Here is a 21,990-nt window from a genome sequence, read left to right as displayed (position 1 = left end):
GACTCAGAATTTCCAACAGATTAGGCACCGTTTGGGCAGCACGGTAGCATGGTGGTTAGCATAAATGCTTCACAGCTCCAGGGTCCCAGGTTCGATTCCCGGCTGGGTCACTGTCTGTGCGGAGTCTGCACGTCCTCCCCGTGTGTGCGTGGGTTTCCTCCAGGTGCTCCGGTTTCCTCCCACAGTCCAAAGATGTGCAGGTTAGGTGGACTGGCCATGTTAAATTGTCCGTAGTGTCCTAAAAAGTAAGGTTAAGGGGGGGGTTGTTGGGTTACGGGTATAGGGTGGATACGTGGGTTTGAGTAGGGTGATCATTGCTCGGCACAACATCGAGGGCCGAAGGGCCTGTTCTGTGCTGTACTGTTCTATGTTCTATTAAATATCAGTTCAACTGAAGCAAATAGGTCTTGGGCTCCCAAATTGGGAAAGCAGTGATAGAGTGGTATTGTCGCTGGACTGGTAATCCAGAGAGAGACCCAGGGTAATGTTCTGGTGTCAGAGTTCGAATCCCACCATGGCAGATGGCGAACTATGAATTCAATAAAAATCTGGAATTAAGCATCTAATGATGGCCATGAAACCATTTTGATTGTTGCAAAAAACCTTCTGGTTCACTAATATCCTTTAGGGAAGGAAATCTGCCGTCCTTACCTAGTCTGGCCTATATGTGACTCCGAATCCACAGCAATGCGGTTGACTCTTAAACGCCCTCTGAAATGGCCCAGCAAACCCACTCTGTTGAAGGGCAATTAGGGATGGGTGATATATGCCGGCTCAACCAGTGCCAACCACATCCTATAAATGAATTTAAATAAAAAAGCTGATTTGGACTCCATTCAATCTCTCCCACCCTCGCTCCGTGTCTCTGACACTTCAGGATGTATCCAAAGGAGCAGAACCTGTAGCGCTACGGGTGTCGGGCCTGAGATTGTTTCTCCAGATCCTAAGACGGTACTCCAAGCTGTCTGTCATTTTCCTGGTTGTAGTACGTTCTTCATTCCGACGTGTCTTAACAAGTGTGGAATTCACTTTTTCTTTTAAGTACGAGGAGCTTTTTTTGCATTGATAGTTGTTCCTGTCCATGCATCTCCGGTGGGCATGAGTCTGGGGGGATGCGGGAGGAATAAATTGAAGAGGACATCTATGCTGGCCATGGTTTTTGTGCCACCCTAGAACACCTACGCCACCCCCGAGCATGAAGGAACCCATTTTCTGGCATTGGATGTAGTTCTATGCATTTTGGAGGAAATTGGATGGGTACATGAGGGAGAAAGGGCGAGAGGAAATATGCTGGGTGAAGGTTGATGTGAATCATGAACACTGATGTGAGCAGGTGAAGCCAAATGGCCTGTTTCTATGCTATAAATTCTATATAGTTTTGCATAATGGTGTGGAAACAATTGTCTGATAGAGGTGGTGGAAGCAACAGGCTTGGGAAAAGCAGAGGCACCATATAGTGTTAGAACATAGAACATAGAACAGTACAGCACAGAACAGGCCCTTCGGCCCTCAATGATGTGCCAAGCAATGATCACCCTACTCAAACCCACGTATCCACCCTATACCCGTAACCCAACAACCCCCCCTTAACCTTACTTTTTAGGACACTACGGGCAATTTAGCATGGCCAATCCACCTAACCCGCACATCTGTGGACTGTGGGAGGAAACCGGAGCACCCGGAGGAAACCCACGCAGACACGGGGAGGACGTGCAGACTCCACACAGACAGACAGTGACCCAGACAGGAATCGAACCTGGGACCCTGGAGCTGTGAAGCATTTATGCTAACCACCATGCTACCGTGCTGCCCCGTGTTCTGATGATGTCCAAGGCATCACCAAAGTAGCTGTCTCTTGGTGCCACAGTGATTAGCACCAGGGGCCTGGGTTCAATTCCAGTCTTGGGTAACTGTGTGGAGTTTGCACGTTCTCCTTGTGTCTGTGTGGGTTTCCTCCGGGTGCTCCGGTTTCCCCCACAGTCCACAGATGTGCAGGTCAAGTGCATTGGCCACGCTAAATTGCCCCTTAGTGTCCAAAGATGTGCAAGTCAGATGGGGTTACAGAGATCGGGCTGGGGAATGGGCCTAGATAGAGTCTCTTTGGGTGGGTCGGTGCAGACTCGATGGGGAAAATGACCTCCTGCGCTGTAGGGTTTCTATGGATTTCAATCGGATATTGTAAAGTGGATCTTCCATCTGACTTGCCTGCAAATCTGCTGCAATTTTCCCCAGTGAATGTGTCCAGAGATGTGATTATTCACACTGAGCATGCCAAGTGCCAGATAGTTAATGGCATGGATGTAGCGTGCTGTCTGTAACAGCAGGGCCACGCTCCCCAGTAACTGAAGAACTTGGTTCCTTTTGCAAAGGCATGGTATCGCGTTTACATAACTCACTTGTGGCCTCTGGTGGCAGAAGTCTGAAATTGTAGCCATCCATTTTAGTGATTGAATCTGTGGAAGAAAACACCTCTTGTACGGTACCTAATGCACCTCTTCAAAACCTTTCACGTACAGTAAGTTGCTTTGAAATGAAATGCCTGTATTAGCACATGTGCAACCATTTTGTTTAGCACAAAGCAAGATTCTACAGCCAGCACTGGGAGAAATGACCAGTCAATTTGTTTGTTTTTTGTTCCACTGAAGAAGGGAGAGATGGCTCGAGCACCAGGAGAACTCTTGATTATTCTTTGAATGTTTCATTGAGCAAGATCTTAGTTTAATAGCTGACCCAAAGAAAGACTTCTTGAGTAACACGGCATTTCCTTTATACACACCTGGAGTTTCAGCTGATTTACTTTCCGTAGCAGCTCCTTCACTTCTCTGTGTTGTTTCCTATCACCACATGCAGACATGTTTTGATCAGTGACTTTCTACCCAATTCAAGGAATCATTCCTCCTGTCTCCGTGCCCCTGACTAATGTAAAATCCAATTCTCCCCCCCCCCCCCCCCCCCCCCCCCCCCCACTTCCTAAATCATGCCTCTCCCTCCTTCCCAAAGCTCTGAAACCACAGGTAAGGTGGTTGCAATCTGGGCTGACGTCGACCCTTTCGCGTATGGAAGCCAGCAAAGTGAACAATCGAGGTGCATTGCTGATGACTCCGGTTCCTCGTACTGATGGGGCCCTTAATTCTTGTGAGCCAAGGTAGGGGCAGCGCGGTAGCATGGGTGGTTAGCACTGTGGCTTCACAGCGCCAGGGTCCTTGGTTCGATTCCCCGCTGGGTCACTGTCTGTGCCGAGTCTGCACGTTCTCCCCGTGTCTGCGCGGGTTCTCTCCGGGTGCTCCGGCTTCCTCCCACAGTCCAAAGATGTGCAGGTTAGGTGGATTGGACATGATAAATTGCCCTTAGTGTCCAAAATTGCCCTTAGTGTTGGGTGGGGTTACTGGGTTATGGGGATAGGGTGGAGTTGTTGACCTCGGGTAGGGTGATCTTTCCAAGAGCCGGTGCAGATAAAGTTGCCCTTGGTGTCCAAAAAGGTTAGGAGGGGTTATGGGGATAGGGTGGAAGTGAGGGCTTAAGTGGGTCAGTGCAGATTCGATGGGCCGAATGGCCTCTTTCTGCACTGTATGTTCTATGTTCCTATGTTCTATGTTTTTCACCCATCGTTTCTCCATTTCTCATGCGCACTGTTTCTTCGTGTAACCATCTGCTGCCTTATCCACTATATGTGGGTGAGTCAATGCAGTGAGGATAAGTGGACTGTGGATTTTCGAGCTCCGTTCTACCCTCACTCTGCTACTGGCTTGCAGACTGAGGGAGAGGAGGGAGTGGCTACTAAATGGCAATCCGATAGAGGACGACTATCTCCCCCTCTCAAGCATTTACAACATGACATCAGTGACGAAACCCCACCGCTTGCCCAAATCAGCAAATAACTGCATGGATGTTTCCATCACTCTGTACAACAACCTCCTGCATTTGTATAGCTCTTTTAACATTGGTCAGGCGTCCCAAGGCGCACCATGGGGGTGTCATCCGAGAAAACTTTCTAGCCCTGATTTTTCAGAATGTGGGTTCTTTGTCTTGCTGTGATGGTGTCTCATTGACGAGATCTTGCGACTTCCTTTTTGAACATGAGCACCTTTTATTGGTCGGCTTTAACTATTTACAGTTGCAAGTATGGTCTTACATGGTGCTGCACCGTGCAGGTTAGCTACTGACAGAGTGCTGCTTTGACTGTTTTCTTGTGGGTCTCCTACCATGTGATTGCATACCTCACACCATGGGCAGTGCCACTCTCCAGTCCTATGTTAACCCTTGCTCTGCCAAGCAAATTCACATTACAATGCATTCAGGCACATATCGCATGAACCACGTATGAAATTAGCAAGTGGCCAAAAACCTGGTCAAAGAAGTAGGTTTTAAGGGAGGAGAAGGCTGAGAGGGATGATATATTTAGTCAGCTCCTCTTTAAAGCTAACATCCTCTCTCTGATATGTTCCAAGGTCAGTGTTCAAATAATCCACTCGCCTTGCAGAAAAATTTATTAGAAATAATTTCTATTTCCTTTTTATAAAATTGGCTTTGACGAGCATGTTGAATTGTAACATTTTAACGTGATTATTGTCTATTTGCAGGTCAGCAACAGGGATGTGAATCGGGCGGTGAGCTTCCTCACCGATGAAAGCGCTAGGGAACCGGGTTATGGAGCGACAGCCAATGAACCAGACAACGAGTCTAGCGGAGCCACGGGCAGCCAGCCACGTGGGAGTGAGTACCTTAAGTCTGATGCTGACCTCTCTTCAGCATGGCGCTATTTGGTTTGGGTGAAGGAGGAGACCGTGTTGAGGGAAGGAGCTGATCAGCGGAGAGAAAGGTTGCATTGTGCGCCTCTGAATAACTGCAGTACACCATGTGTATTGCCCATCTCCCCCCCGTCACTTGTATCAGTTCCGTCATCAGTACGAATACTAATCAAAAGAAAACCCCTGCCTACTCACAGTGCAAGCTAAAAAGTACAACCACCATCTGAAAAACTATCTGCAGCAACTTGAATAATGTTGTTATTTCAGCCCAGTTTCTGGTTCGTAAACCGGTACCAATGGTAACTATTTTTTTTTCAGGTGTCATTGACCTCACTCACGATGAGAAGGAGGACCTCCAGAAGGCGATAGCACTGAGCTTGAAAGAAAGCGAGAAGTTACAGAAAGAAGCTGAAATTGCTACAGAGACTCAGGACACTAACCAGTATAGTGCTACATATTATTGGATTTAAGAATTGAATAGGCCCTTTATTTCCCTTTTTTTTGGTACAAGTCACAATAATCAGTACTGTTCAGGAATCTGGGATGAGCCTTGAAAGTTTACTCGATGCCAAGTTCCATTTAAGAATTTGTGCAGTGTGTTTTTTATTCACAGCTCTCGATTTGTTGTTTTGCTTTGACCGTCCAATCGGCTTTTTCTGTAAAGCTCAACCCAACTGCCTTTTGTCAAGGGGGGAGGGAACACTATCCCAGTATGAAAGCACGGCACCTGTGGGGGATGGTTGTACTGTGATTATCTTACTGGACTAATGATCCAGACAGTATATATTCAGTACCCTGAGCAGCTGGGGAATTTAAATTAAGTTAGCTAAATACATTGGATTTAAAACGAAAATAAATCTCGAATTGTGACCCCGAAACTACTGATTGTTATAAAAGGCCATCTGTTTCACCAGTGTCCTTCAGGGGAAGAAAGAACTATCATCCTAATCTGGTCAAGCCTATGTGTGATTCCAGACCCAGACCTGTAACAACTCAGACCCAACACTCGACTTGAGTGCCCTCAGAAATGTCTGAGTAAGCCACCCAGCTGTCGAGTAGGCAGCTCGCCACCACATTCTCAAGTGCAATTAGGGATGGGCTAACATAGCTGACGTAACATGAATTAATTAAAGAAAACAAGCCCTTTGAGTCTTTTTTGTTTTTTCCTGATCTCACCCCATCCTCACCCTGAGCTTGTTTTGAAACTCCTTTCTGGATTTCAAGTCACTGTCTATTTTAGTCCCGGACTGATTGGGAACAGCGTCTTAAACTGAAACTTTCCAACCGGTCGTTTCTTGTGGGAGACGCCCGGGGCAGGATTCTCCGTCCCGCCGCGCCAGATTTCTGGTGCAGCACACCCCCAGAATTCTCCATCTCGCCAGCCGGCGGATGGGGCTTCACATTGTGGGCAGCCCCACGCCGTCGGGAAATCCACGGGCTGCCGGCGCAACGGAGAATCCCAGCAGCGGCAAATCCAGCCTCTGGTCTTTGTTGCGCCCCCCCCCCCCCCCTCGGAGTAATAGACTTTAAATCCGAGTGGGTCTGTTCGCCCCACTCTCTCCCCTCTTTGGTTTATTTGGTAAATGTGCTTCCTGATTTTAAAAACCACTTTTTTTTTTGTCCCAACTTGATGTAGATTTAATCACGTGTCCGTGTGTAATTTTGGGCCTCTTGGTTTGTATGTACTAGAATTGGCTCTTTTCTTACAGAGCGGGTGACACGAATGCCAGTGAGAATAAAGTTGGGTTGAAAAGGAAGCGGTGCGAAGTATGGGGCGATTCCCCCAACCCACACGATCGGAAACGTGAGGACAAGTGGCCGGTGGGACTCAAGAATGTTGGAAACACCTGCTGGTTCAGTGCAGTAATACAGGTAATGAGGCTGAGTACTAAGGAGAACACAAGCCTAATAATAATGATCTTTATTAGTGTCACAAGTAGGCTTAGATTAACAATGCAAAGAGGTTACTGTGAAAACCCCCTTGTCGCCAATCTCCGGCTGTGTGGATATCTATTACTTTCTTACCTCGTAGCTCTCCTCATCTGTAACAGTGCAATAATAATAAATTGCGTTTGTTAAGCACCTTTATTGTAGCAAAACATCCCAAGGCACTTCATAGAAGCAGTTATGAAATTAAATTTTACACCAAGCTACATAGAGATATTTAGGTACCTTTGCCAAAGAGGTAAAGAGAAAAATAATTTATTTCACAATGGTGTTCATGACTACTGGATGTATCAAAGCACATTATAGGTGGCTAAGTACTTTGGAAGTGTGGTCTCTGTTGTAATGTAGAAAATGTGGCAGACAATTTGTACACAGCAAGCCTCTCCCCCCCCCCCCCCCCCCCCCCCCCCCCCCCCCCCCCCAACCAAAAAAAACAAACATCTGTTGTTGTGATGTTGGTTCAGCAACTAATATTATAGAACATGGAACATTACAGCGCAGTACAGGCCCTTCGGCCCACGATGTTGCACCGTCCTGTGAAACCCTTCTAAAGTCCCTCTACACTATTCCTTTATCGTCCATATGCCTATCCAATGACCATTTGAATGCGTTTAGTGTTGGCGAGTCCACTACTGTTGCAGGCAGGGCATTCCACGCCCTTACTACTCTCTGAGTAAAGAACCTACCTCTGACATCTGTCCTATATCTATCTCCCCTCAATTTAAAGCTATGTCCCCTCATGCTAGACATCACCATTCGAGGAAAAAGGCTCTCACTGTCCACCCTATCTAATCCTCTGATCATCTTGTATGCCTCAATTAAGTCACGTCTTAACCTTCTCTCTAACGAAAACAGCCTCAAGTCCTTCAGCCTTTCCTCATAAGATCTTCCCTCCATACCAGGCAACATCCTTGTAAATCTCCTCTGTACCCTTTCCAATGCTTCCACATCCTTCCTGTAATGCGGCGACCAGAACTGCACGCAATACTCCAAATGCGGCTGCAACAGAGTTTTGTACAGCTGCAACATGGCCTCGTGGCTCCGAAACTCAATTCCTCGCCAGGATACAGGTGATAACTCTTTGACTCTTCTTCAAAATAATGCCAGAGCATCTTTTATATTGACCTGAAAGGGCATCTGGGGCTTTGGATTAACGCCACACTTTCAACAGTGCGGCACTCCCTCAGTACTGCGCTGGAATGTCAGTTTCGACATTTTACCAGAAATCCGAGCAGGAGTCTTAAATCCAGAAGCTTGTGACTCCGGGGTAACAGTGCTCCCAGCTGTGCCATGTCTCTTTAAGGAGGTTGAAGAGGAAGAGGTGCGAAGTATGGGGTGATTCTCCCAACCCACCTGATTGGGAACGTGAGGATTGGCCAGTGGTACAAGAGGGGCAGAGATGATGGGAGAAATAAGCGAGTCAAATACATGGCAAGAAAAGCATTAAACATAAAAGCATAAAGAATTCACTTTAAACACAAACAAATAGATAGATGATTGAAGAATTCACGAAGGCAGAATTAAAAAAAAAAATTAAAATTCATTTATGGGATGCAGGAGTCGCTGGTTAGAGCAGCATATATTGCCCATCCCTAGTTGCCCTTCAGAAGGTGGTGGCGGGCTGCCTTCTTGAAACGCTGTAGTCCTTAAGTTGTAGGTACACCCGCTGTGCTGTTATGGTGAGTGACTTGGAGGGGAACTTCCAGGTGGTGGGGTTCCGAGGTGCCTGCAGCTCTTGTCTTTTTGGATGGTAGTGGTCATGGAGGTGCTGTCCAATAAACCTTGGTGAGTTACTGAGATTGGAGCACCAAATGTTTAGATGAAATTCAGAGTTGCCAGTGCACTTTGTGGGTTTCATGGCATCTTCTGCTCAAGTCTACCAATCAGAAGGCACTGTAGCAAACGGAGAGATCATGGAAATGGCATTTTCACTGGGAATCTAATCCTTGTGATTCGTTCCCTGAGCTCCAGCCAAATTGGCTGCAGAATTAAGATATCCAAATCAAACCTCAAGTTTTGAGCAAGAATAGAAAATTGGAAAATCTCAGCAGGTCTGACAGCATCTGTGGAGAGCATCTGTCTTTTGAGATGGATGACTTTTCATCCAATCTCATTTGGCACTGAGCACAAAATTCGCATTGAGTATCATTAGAAGGTTCGTATCAGATGGCCGCAAATGTGCTGAGACAGAAGGCGTATCTTGTTATGTTTATTGGAACAGTTCTGACCTTAGTAAGAGGTAAACAGGTGAAAATGGGTCAACTGAGATCTGTAGATCCAATCACATCCTGCATTTAAAACTGCAGCGGGGTTAAAACTCAAGGGAATTTAATTTTTCAGTCAATAGAATGAGAAATACATCTTTCAAAGAACATTTTCACTGTAGAATCATAAATTAAGTGTGCCTTTGAATAGGTGCAATAACTGAGTGGTGGGTGGGGGTGGGGGAAGGAAGAGTGGACAGTCGGGCACATGAAGGTCTATGGAATAGGGAGAACTATCAGCCAAACATGGCTCCAACTCTTCACCATGACTGTTTGGTGCCCTCTCCACTCTGCCCTTTAATTTGGGAGTAGCCTTTATCCTTCCCACCCACCCTTTGGGTGGATTTCTTCCAAGGCCCGCCATGGTGGGTCAGAAATCCCACTGGAGGCCAGTGTGAAACTGAACATCTTGTTAATGGGGTGCAGATGAAGGCCCGGCCACCTACATCTGATTCTCTGCGCGGCAACGGGAAAACTCACTGGTGGGAAACACGTTTGGAATAACGGACATGTGGATGTCGGGACTCGCCTGAACAATGCTTGGGGCTGCCTCTGGATTTCAGGATGGAGGCCGCCATCAACCTTGGCATCCGGAACACCGCAGCAGGGGTCGGGTGAGTATCTGCAAGTGGATCTTCCAGATTTAGTGTCCATGAGGGGGCCCATCCTCCGGCTTCAGAGTGCTACTGGAGATCAATCTTCAATATTGGGAGGTCCACCATCTTTCCTCAATAGTGGGTCAGTGATGTTGGGCATCGAGATACAATGGTTGACTACATGCCATTAGACATGCCCCACCATGGAAGCTAGCGTAAAACACCAGTTGCATAACTAATAAGGTCAGGGCCGAATAAATAAATTTTTCCCCATCAGCCTCCACAATGAGAGTTCCCCACCGCTGTTCAATGACACTTAGTCACTTTTTTGGGCCCTGGGGTGTTTCTCATCAGTTTGGCCCATACTTAGGATTTCTTTTAGCACTGTGGAGCTGAACTCGGAGATTGGGCTGCCATTTTGAAAGGGTTCCCGATCTCTCGGTTAGCTTGTGGGTCCCCCACACCCTCCCACTCATGGGCAATGTCACCCCTCCACACAGATGGACACTACCACTCAAACCCCCCCCCTCTTCAGGTCCCCCACCCAACCTCCCAGAGACCCTACTTATCTGTCCTGCACTCTCCCACCCTTCAAACCCCACTTCCACACACATTTTATGGGCATGACCCCCCTCGCCCTGGCCCTTTGCAGTGCACCTGCAGTGGCACTCTGGCACCCTTGCACTGGCACCCAGGCAGTCCTCCTGCTGGCTTGGCCGTGCCATCCGAGCACCTTGGCAGTGCCAGCTGGGCAGTGCCACTGTGCCCGCGTTCCAGAGGGAGGTCCAGGGGGCCACCCTACACTTGCGCTGACCACCCAGGGGTCTCCGGTGGCCCGGGAGACCCCCTCGGTGCCGTTCTGTCTGGTCCACGTTTATATGGACCGGCACTGATCAGCACCCGGCTGCAGCCTCCCTGAGGAAGTCAAAGAATCGAGGGAGGCCAGTCGATCACGGCCATTTGGGGCGGGGCACGTCGCGCGAGATTTTGGAGAATCCCGGGAGGCACAGAGCCTGTTGGAATGTTCACTGGAAACCTCTCCGAGCGTTCTCCGGCTGCGTTGCGCTCAAGCACGAGCCCAACGTGGCCGGAGATTCGCGCCCTCCATGTTCCCATTGCACAACAGGACCTCGTCCCAGAATGGGAGAATTCCCCCCCTTCCTTTCTGGTTGCGCCCCCTGTCTCTGATTTTTTTTTATCCTTCTGTGGCTTTTCTCCCCTAACTTTCTCCCCTGAGCTATTTTTCTCATGTGACCTGTGAGTCTGAACAGTGACTATCAATGCGTTATTTCACTGTTGGGGAACATTAAGATCAACTTTGATTTTTGTCATTATCTAATATGAATGCTTGAACATTTCCTGTAGAAGGCACTAGATAGGAATCGGGAACAGACACCATGCCGCACCCTGCTTCATTACGACACACTTTTCATCATCACTTTTAACTTGTAAAGTTTCCTAAGCCACTTGCAGATGTTTTAATTCGGAATCCCAGTTGGTGAAGGATTATACGGGAGCCAATCTTCACTCAGGCTTGTAATGTTTCACTCTAAATAACTGTAAGTGAAAAAACAAAAAAGAAAATCACTTATTGTCACGAGTAGGCTTCAATGAAGTTACTGTGAAAAGCCCCTAGTCGCCACATTCCAGTGCCTGTTCGGGGAGGCTGCTGGCCTGCTTGGTCTGCTTTAAAAGCCAGCGATTTAGCCCAGTGAGCTAAACCAGCCCCATGTATTACACCCTAGTATTACACCTCTTGGCTTAATGACACCAGAGTTTCAGTAAGCGTGTCTTTAAACATGCTCAAGTGAAACCCCAAATCAATGCCCTCGACCTTCGTAATTTAACACAATTAAAATACAGCTAACGTGTTGACACTGAGCGAGCTAATCTTGTGGGAGGTAACTCAAAAGCTTATTGGGGCAGCACGGTGGCGCAGTGGTTAGCACTGGTGCCTCACAGCGCCGAGGTCCCAGGTTCGATCCCGGCCCTGGGTCACTGTCCGTGTGGAGTTTGCACATTCTCCCCGTGTCTGCATGGGTCTCATCCCCACAACCCAAAGATGTGTAGGGTAGGTGGATTTGTCACGCTAAATTGCCTCTTAATTGGGAAAAAAGAATTGGGTACTCTAAATTTTAAAAAAAAACCTCAAAAGTTTATTTGAAATTTGGGTTTTAAAGGAAGGAGTGAGAAAGGCTGACAGGTTTAGGGCAGGAATTGCAGCGCTCAGGACCTAAGAAACAAATGTAACTTGTTCAGTGTACATGGACAAGAGTCCAGATTGGGAGGAACATTGAGATCTTCAGGAGTCAAAGTGCTGACGGAAATGGGGAGAGGCATGGCAGTGGAGAGAGATTTGAAACGCAAGATGAGAATTTTGAGAATGGCACTGGACCATTAACTGCAGTAGATCAGAGAGCACAGGGCCTCACACCAAAGATACCGAGGTCAGTTGAAGCACAGCCATAGGCTCACATCACCTAATTCAGAAAGGACTAGCGACTGAACCTGGGATTTCACTGGTCTGCGTGACTTAATATTGCAGCACGCCTTGAGTTTACCTGCTCAACCACCAGCTATAAATTCAACACAGTGAAGCAACATGATCAGGGATGATAAGCAACGGTTCACATTGTTGACACTAAGAAAATACAGCAGAAGCAATAGTACACGATGTTTGTTTTCCCCTAAGCTAAAACTGTTCAAGCAATGACTTGAGTTACAGATACCTCCCTTTGTTGACAATTCAGTGGTGGTACATATTTACTGCAGTGTAACTCAATGCTGAGAGTGGCATAGCTCTCCCCAAGGCTGTGATATTGTCAGGTTCTTGTGTTTGTCAGCACAGTTCCAGCTGTTCTGGATGATTTGTGTCAGCCATCGATGGCGCTCTTTGCTTCAGAAAGTTGTGGATTCAAGCCCGGAGGGTAGATGTAAAATATCCCATGGCATTATTTCAAAGAGAAGATGGGGAGTTCTCCTGAAGCCCTGATTTAACAGTTGTGCTCTAATTAGTCCGTTGCCATTGCATCATGCAACGATTGGGATAGTAGACAGTGGACTAGATAAACCTTGGTCTTTTTTTCATTGAGTAATTCCTCTGTTGCTAGCGTGTACTTTCACCCGAACTAGCAATAACAATAGGAAATAGATTACGGTCTTTATATCCTCGGTTCCGTACTCCCAAAACTTAATAACACATCAGACACTGATTGAAGTGCTGCTAAGTGCAATTGCTCCAATGTTTATTCTGTGGGAATTGTTAGTGCAAATGTGAGCAGTGAAAATATCTTTGGGATTATTTCCTGATTAACTGATGGGGCAGTGATATACCTGTAAGCTACGGAGCAAGTCCAGTTGAATCCTGTGTGATGGCCATTAATTTCTGTTCTGCACCTTTGGGAAGAGGCTGTTTGCAATTTACAGAGAACAGTTTTTGGTCCAGTTGAGTTTCTGCGCAATGCTTTTAACTCTTTTGTATATCTTGATTTTAGTCCCTATTCCAACTGCCTGAATTCCGACGGCTAGTGCTGAACTACACAATACCAGAAAATCCACACGAAAACTGCAGAAGCCACGCTGTAAGTTCACCTGTGAAATGAAAAAGAGATTTACAAAGGGGTGATCCCAGAATTAAGATTTTAGAACTATCGAGAAAGACCATGCATGCGGAGGAGTGATCTATTAGAGGCTTTTCAAATTAGAAAGGGTTTAATTTCAATTGGGTAAAAGTCCGCTTGTGGGGAAGATCAGTTTTAGGGGTCAGGTGAGGTGAAATAGAACAGGGGGCGGTTGTGTGCTGCATCAACACTGGCCTGGGCCGCTTGGGTTGAATACATTCAGTCGTCACTTGCAAATTCCTAATTGTGCTGTTCACTGACCAGGAGCAGCGAAACTTGGCATTTATGCAAGAACTGCGATGTCTGTTCGCCTTGATGGTTGCCTCCAAGCGGAAGTACATTGATCCATCAAATGCAGTAGATCTCCTTAAGGACGCATTTCGATCAAGCGAAGCACAGCAGGTGGGTCTGAGAATCACTCCTTATACTCAAAATCGTGCAGAAATTCTAAAATCAATAGAGGTGTGCAACTAGATTGCGGGATTTGAACACAAAGCTGATAACTGGAAAATTCTAGAATTATATCCTCTAGATTAGCCAACATGTGGAAGAAAATCATAAGTTAATGGTTCAGTTGGAAAGTTGCAGGATTTCTGATTTGCGTTAAATAAGATAAGATGGTTAGAAATTGGAGCAGGAGTAAGCCATTTGGCCCTTTGAGCCTGCTCCGTCATTCAATAATATCATGACTGACCCGAGTGTGGCCTTAACTCTACTTTCCTGCCTGGCCCCCTTAACACTTGAATCTCTTGTAGGTTAAAAATCTGTCTGAGTTAACCTTCAACATACTCAGTGACCCAGCCTCCAGTTTGTTGGGGAAGTGAATTCCACCCACTGACTACCCTCTTGAGAGAGAGAGAGTTAGGGAAGAAAATCCTTCTCATCTCCACCTTAAATTGGAGACATCTTGTTTTTAAACTGTGCACCCTTGTTTTAGATTTCCCCACAAAAGGAAACATCCTCTCTCCACCTACCCTATCGGGCTCCCTCAGAATCTGATACACGTTACCTGCTGATGTACTGTTATTGAAATATAACGCATTTAACACTGGGCTGACTTGATGACTCATAGAATGCCGAATGAATGTAGGTCACTCAACTGGTGTGCTGAATAAGTTACATCTTACCATACACTTTGCTCCATTTATTTCAATATTACTTCCTTTGCATTTCCGATATTTCAAGTTGCTTCATCCATTGCAACTATGCTGATAGGCACATCACAACTGAAAATATAGGAAATGATTTCAGATCCATTTCACCTTGTGGAAGAATTTCCTAAGTGAAGTCTGAAAGCTTCTAGTGCTTGTTTGGCACTATTGAAACCTCTGAAGCAAAAATAAATGTTTTGCCACATAACATGGGCAAATGCAGTATTGTAGAAAAGCGATGCATCGTCAGTGATGGTCTCTCTTTGGTTGGAGGCCCTGCCCATTTCTTCAGGTCGTTTTGTTGTAACTTGAGTTAACTTCTCCTTAGCTCAATACTGAAGTTGGTCCTAGGGCTGTACATTGACTCCTAGATCTGGACCCTTGTCAGTTTGAGTCTCTTGGCATTGCTTTGCTGGCGTTACTTGAAATGAAAATTGCTTATTGTCACGAGTAGGCTTCAAATTAAGTTCTGTGAAAAGCCCTTAGTCGCCACATTCCGGCGCCTGTTCAGGGAGGCTGTTACTTTATTCACATTATTTTATTCTGTGAGTTAGGAACCTCAGTTTTGAACCCCATGCCAGGGTTTGAGCTCCTAACATAGGCTAATATTTCAGCCCAGCTACATTTTCGGCGGTGCCACCTTTCAGAGGAGGCATTAACCCGAGGTCCTACCTAATCTGGGGTTAGTGTATCTGGAATGGGGGACATTAAGAGCAGGTCAAGAGCTGTGTTTATTTGAACAAACCTCTTATTGCTGCCTGCATTATTCTTTTTTTTTTTAAACACTAGGATGTGAGTGAGTTTACCCACAAACTCCTGGACTGGTTGGAGGATGCATTCCAAATGGCAACAAATAGAAAGTAAGTTAAGCTCGCTGTACTTGAAGGGCAATTCCATGTGAAGGGATGCCAGAGGGATCATTGTTACCTGCAGTAGATACCAGGTTCATCATCAATTAACAATCGTAGTTCATGGTTTTAAAATACAAAAACGGGAGTTATAATTATTTTGTCATTGAGTTACTGGAAAATGTAATGGAAATCTCCTCTGGCTGCATGATTCGTATCCCCGCTGAGCTCCTCCATACTCGGTAGTAATTATTTTCAGCCAGCTTCCCCAATTCTATCACCAACACTCTCCTGCGGAATCCCACTGTGCGCTTCACCTGCCGAACAACCATCCATCCGACTCTCTGCTGTGCCAATTTTTTTAACCGTCTCATTAATCAGTTTTTCTAATAAGTCTATCATGTGGCACTGCAGCTGTTTATTCTGTCTTTTGTCTCAATTAACTATTAAAAGGAGGCTGTTGGATGTAATTAAAAATATTCACTGTCTTTGATATGCTGCAGAAATTCACACAAAAAATCACAAAACCCAATGGTGGAACTCTTCTATGGGACGTTCCTGGCTGAAGGCATCCACGATGGTACGAAAATCATGCTGTGATTTGTCAACTCTTCTTCATTAACTAGTCAAAAGTTATTTATAGTTGTCACTTTTGTCATATCTTTATAAATTGCTCGGAATAAGCAGGATAAGTTGACAGCTTGTCCTGTGACTATTGGGAGATTGATTATCAATCCATCCCTGATGCGCTGGTTAATTTTTTTCTTAATTCATCTTGACAAGACCAGTATTGATCACCCGTTACTAATTACCCTCGAAGAAGGTGGAGAAGGGGCATCTTTGTGAATTTAACTGGCTGGCTTGTTTGACCATTTCAGAGGGCAGTTAAGAGTTAACCACATTGCTGTGGGTCTGGAGTCACATGTAGATCAGACTGGCTAAGAATGGCAGATTTCCTTCCTTAAAGGGCGTCAGGGAACCAGATGGATTTATGACAGTCTGGTAGTTTTATAGTTACGATTACTGATATAAGCTTTTTTTCCCAAGATTTATTTAGTTAACTGAGTTTAATTTCCACATCTGCCATGGTGTTATTTGAACTTCTGTCTCTGTAACATTAGTACAATAATACACCCACCATACAACCATACCTTTGACTGTACAGGAAGGTCATTATATTATTTAAGATTTAACTCCTCCAAACAGCAGAAATTTGACTGATCACCCTTTCAGCAAGCTCTCATTTATATAACTTTTTTTAAAGTTTGTTTTTAACACTAGTTACAGCTGATGTGAATGAAAACAGTCGCTGTTTTCCTGACAAAGCATGAACAGATTGATCTGAATATTGAGCTGCATTATGTCATTGTAACAGGTGCATCGTGTGAAACAGGCTGAGATTCTCTTATCTCTCTCTGCCACTCTTAATACAGGCAAAATGTTCTCTAACATTGAAACGTTCGGACAGTATCCTCTGCAGGTTAATGGCTTCAACGATCTCCATGAGTGTCTGGAAGGAGCCATGGTGGTTGGGGAGATAGAGACATTGCATTCGGATCAGTCGGTCACATCTGACCAAGAGGTGAGCTGTCTTTCGAATGTCGTGCGTTGAGGAGAAATAGCCAGCAGCTCATGCACGCATTCCTCCAAATTACTCTTACTGGACTCATCCCTGTATCTCCAACCTGCCTAGCTAAGAGTGAAAGTGAGGCCCCTAACCAATTTAGGAAACGTGCATCAAACATTCCTCTATGGAACCGGAAAGCACGATCTATAATACACCAATGCTTCAGATATTATGCTTGTCAGGTGGATGTACCTTTATCAAATAGCGGCAGTGATGTCAGTGTGTGGTTGGAGCTGGGCTGTCTGACTTTCACTTTTGTTTTTGAGCTGGCAGCAACAGTGCGTTTTTCAGAGGTGGCGAGCTGCATTCAAAGCAAGCAGCTGTGTAATGATCTCTCTCTCTACAAGCTAAAGAATGTCTCCAGATCATTGATGATTTCAAAGTAATACCTATTTCTGTAGAGCATTTAAACCTGATGTCTTTATTTTAAAAAGGATTTAACTTATGGATGTTGTTTGGGAAGATATTATGGGTTACTATAGAATATTGTATTTGGGAAAGTATCAGTGTTTGTAGTTGATAAAATGTTTACTGTGTGTTTATAAAATCTTAACTGGGTTCATAAACATTGTTTTGTTTTAAATGTACTTTAGCTCTCTGTCGCACCACACATGTAAAGTGGATCCTTGTGCTCCCCATAACCAAAATCTATTTTAAGTTGTGGGTCAGGTGAACTCCACGATATTCTTTGGTGGTCTCTAAACCCTGGCCCGTAAAAATGCCAAAATCTTGTCTTCATAGAATTGAGTTCTGGAGTCCTAACATTTGTCCATGGGATGCAGGATCACCGTTATAAATTATTCTCGGGAAGGTAGTGGTGAGCCACCGCTTTGAACTGCTGTGGTTCATGTGGTGTAGGCATATTTTCAGTGCTGCACATTTTGTGACTGTGGGAGGAAACTGGAGCCCCCGAAGGAAACCCACGCAGACATGAAGAGAAAGTGCAAACTCCACACAGGCAATCCCCAAGGTTGGAATCGAACGCAGGTCCCTGGCACTGTGAGGCAGCAGTGCTAACCGCTGTGCCACTAGGGAATGTGAATATCATCGCATTTTCCTGTTAGGACAATTTGCATGTTTCGTACTTTTTTTTTCAGATATTCTATGATTAAAATATATTTTTGCAAAACAGATGACGATGGCAATAGATGCCGGCCCTCGTCATGACACCCACATCCTATGAAATAATAAATAAAAGAAACACAGGGATGAGAGGATGCAGGGATTATAACTTCCATATAATTCATAAAATCCTTAGTGTGGAAGGAGGCCATTTGGCCCATTGGGTCTGCACCAACCCTCCGAGAGAGCACCTCACCCAGACCCACTCTCCTGCCCTATTCCCACAACCCCGTAATCCCACCTAACCTGCACACCTTTGGACTCTTAAGAGGCATTTATATTAATGGCATGGCCAATCTACCTAATGTTATGGGCCAGAGTTTAGAGAACCCCAAAGTGTATCATGGAGTTCACCTGACCCACAAATTTTAATAGATTGTGGTATGGGGAGCACACGGCCCACTCTACAGGTGTAGTACAGCAGAAATGGAAAAGTATTTTCTTAAAGCAAAACAGTGTTTATTCTATGATCTCAAGTTAACCTTTTTAAAACATACAGTGAACATCTTAGCAACCATTAATTCAAATACAACCCCCAAAGAATAAAACACAAAGTAATCCTTAAGCTGTCCTTTTAACATCCAGAAGACTTAAAAAATAACTTTTAACAGAAGCACATCAGGTTAAAGTCACTGAGAACAGTTATTAGTTTTAAATCACCAAAGGATCGATTTACAGTTTTTAGATTACAGAGAGACTCGTACACCTTCTGGCTGTGACTGCAGCTATCCAGCTCTGAAAACTAAACTAAAACACACCCTGCAGCAAACAGCCTAAAACGAAAGTAAAAAGCTGACAGACAACCCAGCTCCAATCACTTTCTGACATCACTGCAGAGTAGTAAACACCCATTTCTTAAAGGTACTCTCACTACAGATATTTATATACATACCCATTTATAAACACCCATTTCTTAAAGGTACTCTCACATAACACTAACCTGCACATTTCTGGACTGTGGGCAGAGCACCCGGAAGAAACCCACGCAGACATCGGGAGAAAGTACAAACTTCACACAAACAGAAAGCCAAGGCCGGAATTGAACCTGGATCTATGGCACTGAGAGGCAGCAGTGCTAGCCACCGTGCCTCGCCTTTCCTCTCCCCTCGCACCCACAAATTAATGCCTGAATTTCTAGGTCGATAACTGATCCTGCATCATACAGCTACTTGTGGTTGCAAATTTGCTTATTTAACTGTTACAGTGGAGTCAAATTAAAGGGCTGTAATGAGGAACATTATCACTTTACAAGATGTGTCTTCTTACCTTCTAGGTTAATCTATGAATTACTTAAGTACATTCTATCATGCTGTGTGTGAAGTTAGCCAATAAGTGATGAACTTTAAACACTCTCAATATTTAATTCTGTCTATTTCTTTTCCAGAACTGGTTTACAAAACTACCTCCTGTATTGACTTTTGAACTCTCTAGATTTGAGTTCAATCAGTCTTTGGGCAGACCAGAAAAAATACACAAGAAACTGGAATTTCCTCATATCATTTATATGGACAGGTGAGTCGATCTGCTGGGCAATGAAAAATGTTTTATAGGGAATCAATGAAATTCTAAATGTAATTTGGATGGCTTGCAAATCTCTTGAGAGGGTCTTCTGTGTAGAGTCAATTTGTCTGATGTTGTAGATAGATAGACTTACAAGTCCAGATATAAAGAAGCAAAGACTTGAATTTTTATAGCACCTTTCACAACCTTTGTAAATGCCAAAGGGCTTTGCAGCCAAAGAAGCGATTTCTTGTGTCAGTTTGATCATTCCTGGAATGTAGGAAACATTGCAAAGGACAGTGTGTTTGTTTAATGCAGCTAGGAGATTTAATTGCAGACTTTGGAGTTGGCTAGCGCAGGTGATCTGAGGTCCTCCTGGGTAAATTGGAGACTTGTAAGACTTGACTTTGGAATAGACCACCACAGAAATGGTCCATCATCTCTTTGGCTCCAGTCCACTGTGAGAGAGTGTGCATTGCATTAACAGAACTTGCATTAAAATGCCCAGATATCCAAGCCCTAATTTTGATGGGCTAATGTTTCTCAATTTCCCATTTGTTCTTAGGCTTTAATTAGAGCTACTAAACTCCGCTTTCTTATCTGAAATGTGAACGGGTGAGGTTGAATTATGTCCTTTCCTGTTGCTGTTACTTGTACCCTTGGTGACGGAGGGGAGATATTCACACTATTGAGGAAAGTTGAAGGTCGGTGCAATTTCAAAGTGGGGGTTGAGGTGTGAATCCAGTGGACACGTTTCAAATTGTTTTAATTATCCTCTCTTGAACTCTGACGCAGAAGGTTGTGAGTTCAAAGCCTTCTCCAGAGGTTTGATTGTATAATCCAGGCTGGCACTCCAATGCCACGAGAGAGAATACCACCCCATCTGGACTCAGGTGGACATAAAAGATTTCACAACACTATTTTAAAAAAAGGGCGCAAACATTCTCCAGTCTCCCAACTTTTATCTTTCAACCAACGTCACTGAAACACATGAGCTGGTCATTATCTCCTTGCTGTACAAATTGGCTGCTTGTTTCACTGCATTACAGCAATGACCTTCATTAGTAATTCATTAGCTGTGAAAGGCCAGTGATGCACACATCCTATGAGTGAAAAAAAGAAAAATTGGATACCAATAGTGGCTGTCTTCCACTTTGTGAAGCGTAAGCCATTTGACACTGTAAATGTGGCCTTAACCTCCTGCTTATGTGTGCACAGGTATCTACACAAGAACAAGGAACTCACCCGCAGCAGGAGGGAGGAGGTGAAGAAGCTGAAAGAACAGTCAACCGTCCTACAGCAGCGACTGGAGAGGTACCAGCGTGCAATCAGACACAGTTATACACTTAGACCTGAGTTTGTATCAGCTTCGATTAAAGGGCTGACAACCTTATCTAACTTACAGCAGTGATGGTCTGGACTGAAGTGATTGAGTGCCATCATGGAGTGGTACAGTGTAGAAGGGAAGCCATTTAGACTATTGTGCCTGTGCTACCACATTGGTAGAGTTATCAAATTAACTCTACTCCCCTGCTCTTTGTAATTGTTTTCCCTTCAAGTATTTAGCCCATTCCTTTTTCAAAAGTTACTTTGAACCTACTTCGACCGACTATTCAGGCAGTCTGCCCCAGATCACGGCACCTTGCTGTTCTTAAAATAAAAAGTTTGTTTCTTCATTTCACTCTTAATTCTTTCGCAATTCACTTCAGTTCCATTTTCTCCGGTTACTCACCGTGGAAAGTATCTCCTGATTTACTTTTTTGAAACCATTCATGATTTTAAACACCTCCATCAAATCCCCATATTTTCTCCATTCTAAGGAGAACAAACCAGTTCTCCAGCGGCTCCACATTACTGAAGTCCCTCTTCCCTGACACCATTCTAGTAAATCTATTCCATAACCCTTCAAAGAAATTGATATCCTTCCTAATCTAAACCCTACGTCCATTGGTTCCAATTCTTCATTTGGTTTAATTATTTCTGCTGTCTGGTGAATTCGCTGGCATTAATTTCCTTTCTGCCATTCCTTTAATTTGTTTGTTCGAGATGCTGCTGCACTGCAATAGCACAAGCGGCCATTTGATGGGAACGTGTTAACCAGCATCCTACAGTTAGCTTGTTGCGGATATACAAGTACAGGAAGCCCCGATCAGCCCTTCGAGCCTGTTCTGCCATTCCATTAGACAGCGGTTAATCTCCAACTCAGCTCCATTTTTCTGCCTTAATTCCATATCCCTTGATCCCATTGACAAACAACCTATCATTCTCTGTTTTGAAGTTCTCACAATCTCAGCAAGTTCACTCCCCTCCCCTATCGCCCATGTTAAGCTGCAAATTTTGCTCAGTCTGGAATACAAACAGGAAAAAGTTGGATACACAGAACCAGCTCGTTGAAACTAGAAAGGAGAAAAGACTGGCACTTTCCTTGGGCCAGTAGACCAGGGACACGTGATCAGACCTCGGCGGTGGTTGGAGTGAGAAATGGAAGTGCCCACACCAGTTTCAATTAAGTTTTATCAAATTGGAAGTTTCAGCTGGTCATGCTAGGTTATGGAGACTTAATGATT

At 44.8% G+C, this 21,990-nt stretch overlaps 1 protein-coding gene across 4 annotated transcripts in view; it reads left to right on the top strand.

The window, feature by feature from the left end:
- usp28 (ubiquitin specific peptidase 28) overlaps window positions 1–21,990 on the top strand; it is an 85,481-nt gene that overhangs the window by 29,992 nt on the left and 33,499 nt on the right. For all 4 annotated transcript variants that reach the window (XM_038778850.1, XM_038778852.1, XM_038778851.1 and 1 more), the window contains 10 exons: window positions 4,581–4,713; window positions 5,067–5,190; window positions 6,458–6,620; window positions 13,050–13,136; window positions 13,440–13,577; window positions 15,116–15,186; window positions 15,678–15,754; window positions 16,608–16,756; window positions 19,308–19,435; window positions 20,642–20,737. In XM_038778850.1, coding sequence (XP_038634778.1) covers window positions 4,581–4,713; window positions 5,067–5,190; window positions 6,458–6,620; window positions 13,050–13,136; window positions 13,440–13,577; window positions 15,116–15,186; window positions 15,678–15,754; window positions 16,608–16,756; window positions 19,308–19,435; window positions 20,642–20,737 — 1,166 coding nt within the window. The remainder of the gene's footprint in view (window positions 1–4,580; window positions 4,714–5,066; window positions 5,191–6,457; window positions 6,621–13,049; window positions 13,137–13,439; window positions 13,578–15,115; window positions 15,187–15,677; window positions 15,755–16,607; window positions 16,757–19,307; window positions 19,436–20,641; window positions 20,738–21,990) is intronic.

This window comes from Scyliorhinus canicula, chromosome 19 (assembly GCF_902713615.1).
Source record: "Scyliorhinus canicula chromosome 19, sScyCan1.1, whole genome shotgun sequence".
NCBI classification, from domain to species: domain Eukaryota; kingdom Metazoa; phylum Chordata; class Chondrichthyes; order Carcharhiniformes; family Scyliorhinidae; genus Scyliorhinus; species Scyliorhinus canicula.
The sequence above is the reverse complement of the archived record's forward strand: the minus strand, read 5'-3'. Positions and strand labels throughout refer to the sequence as shown.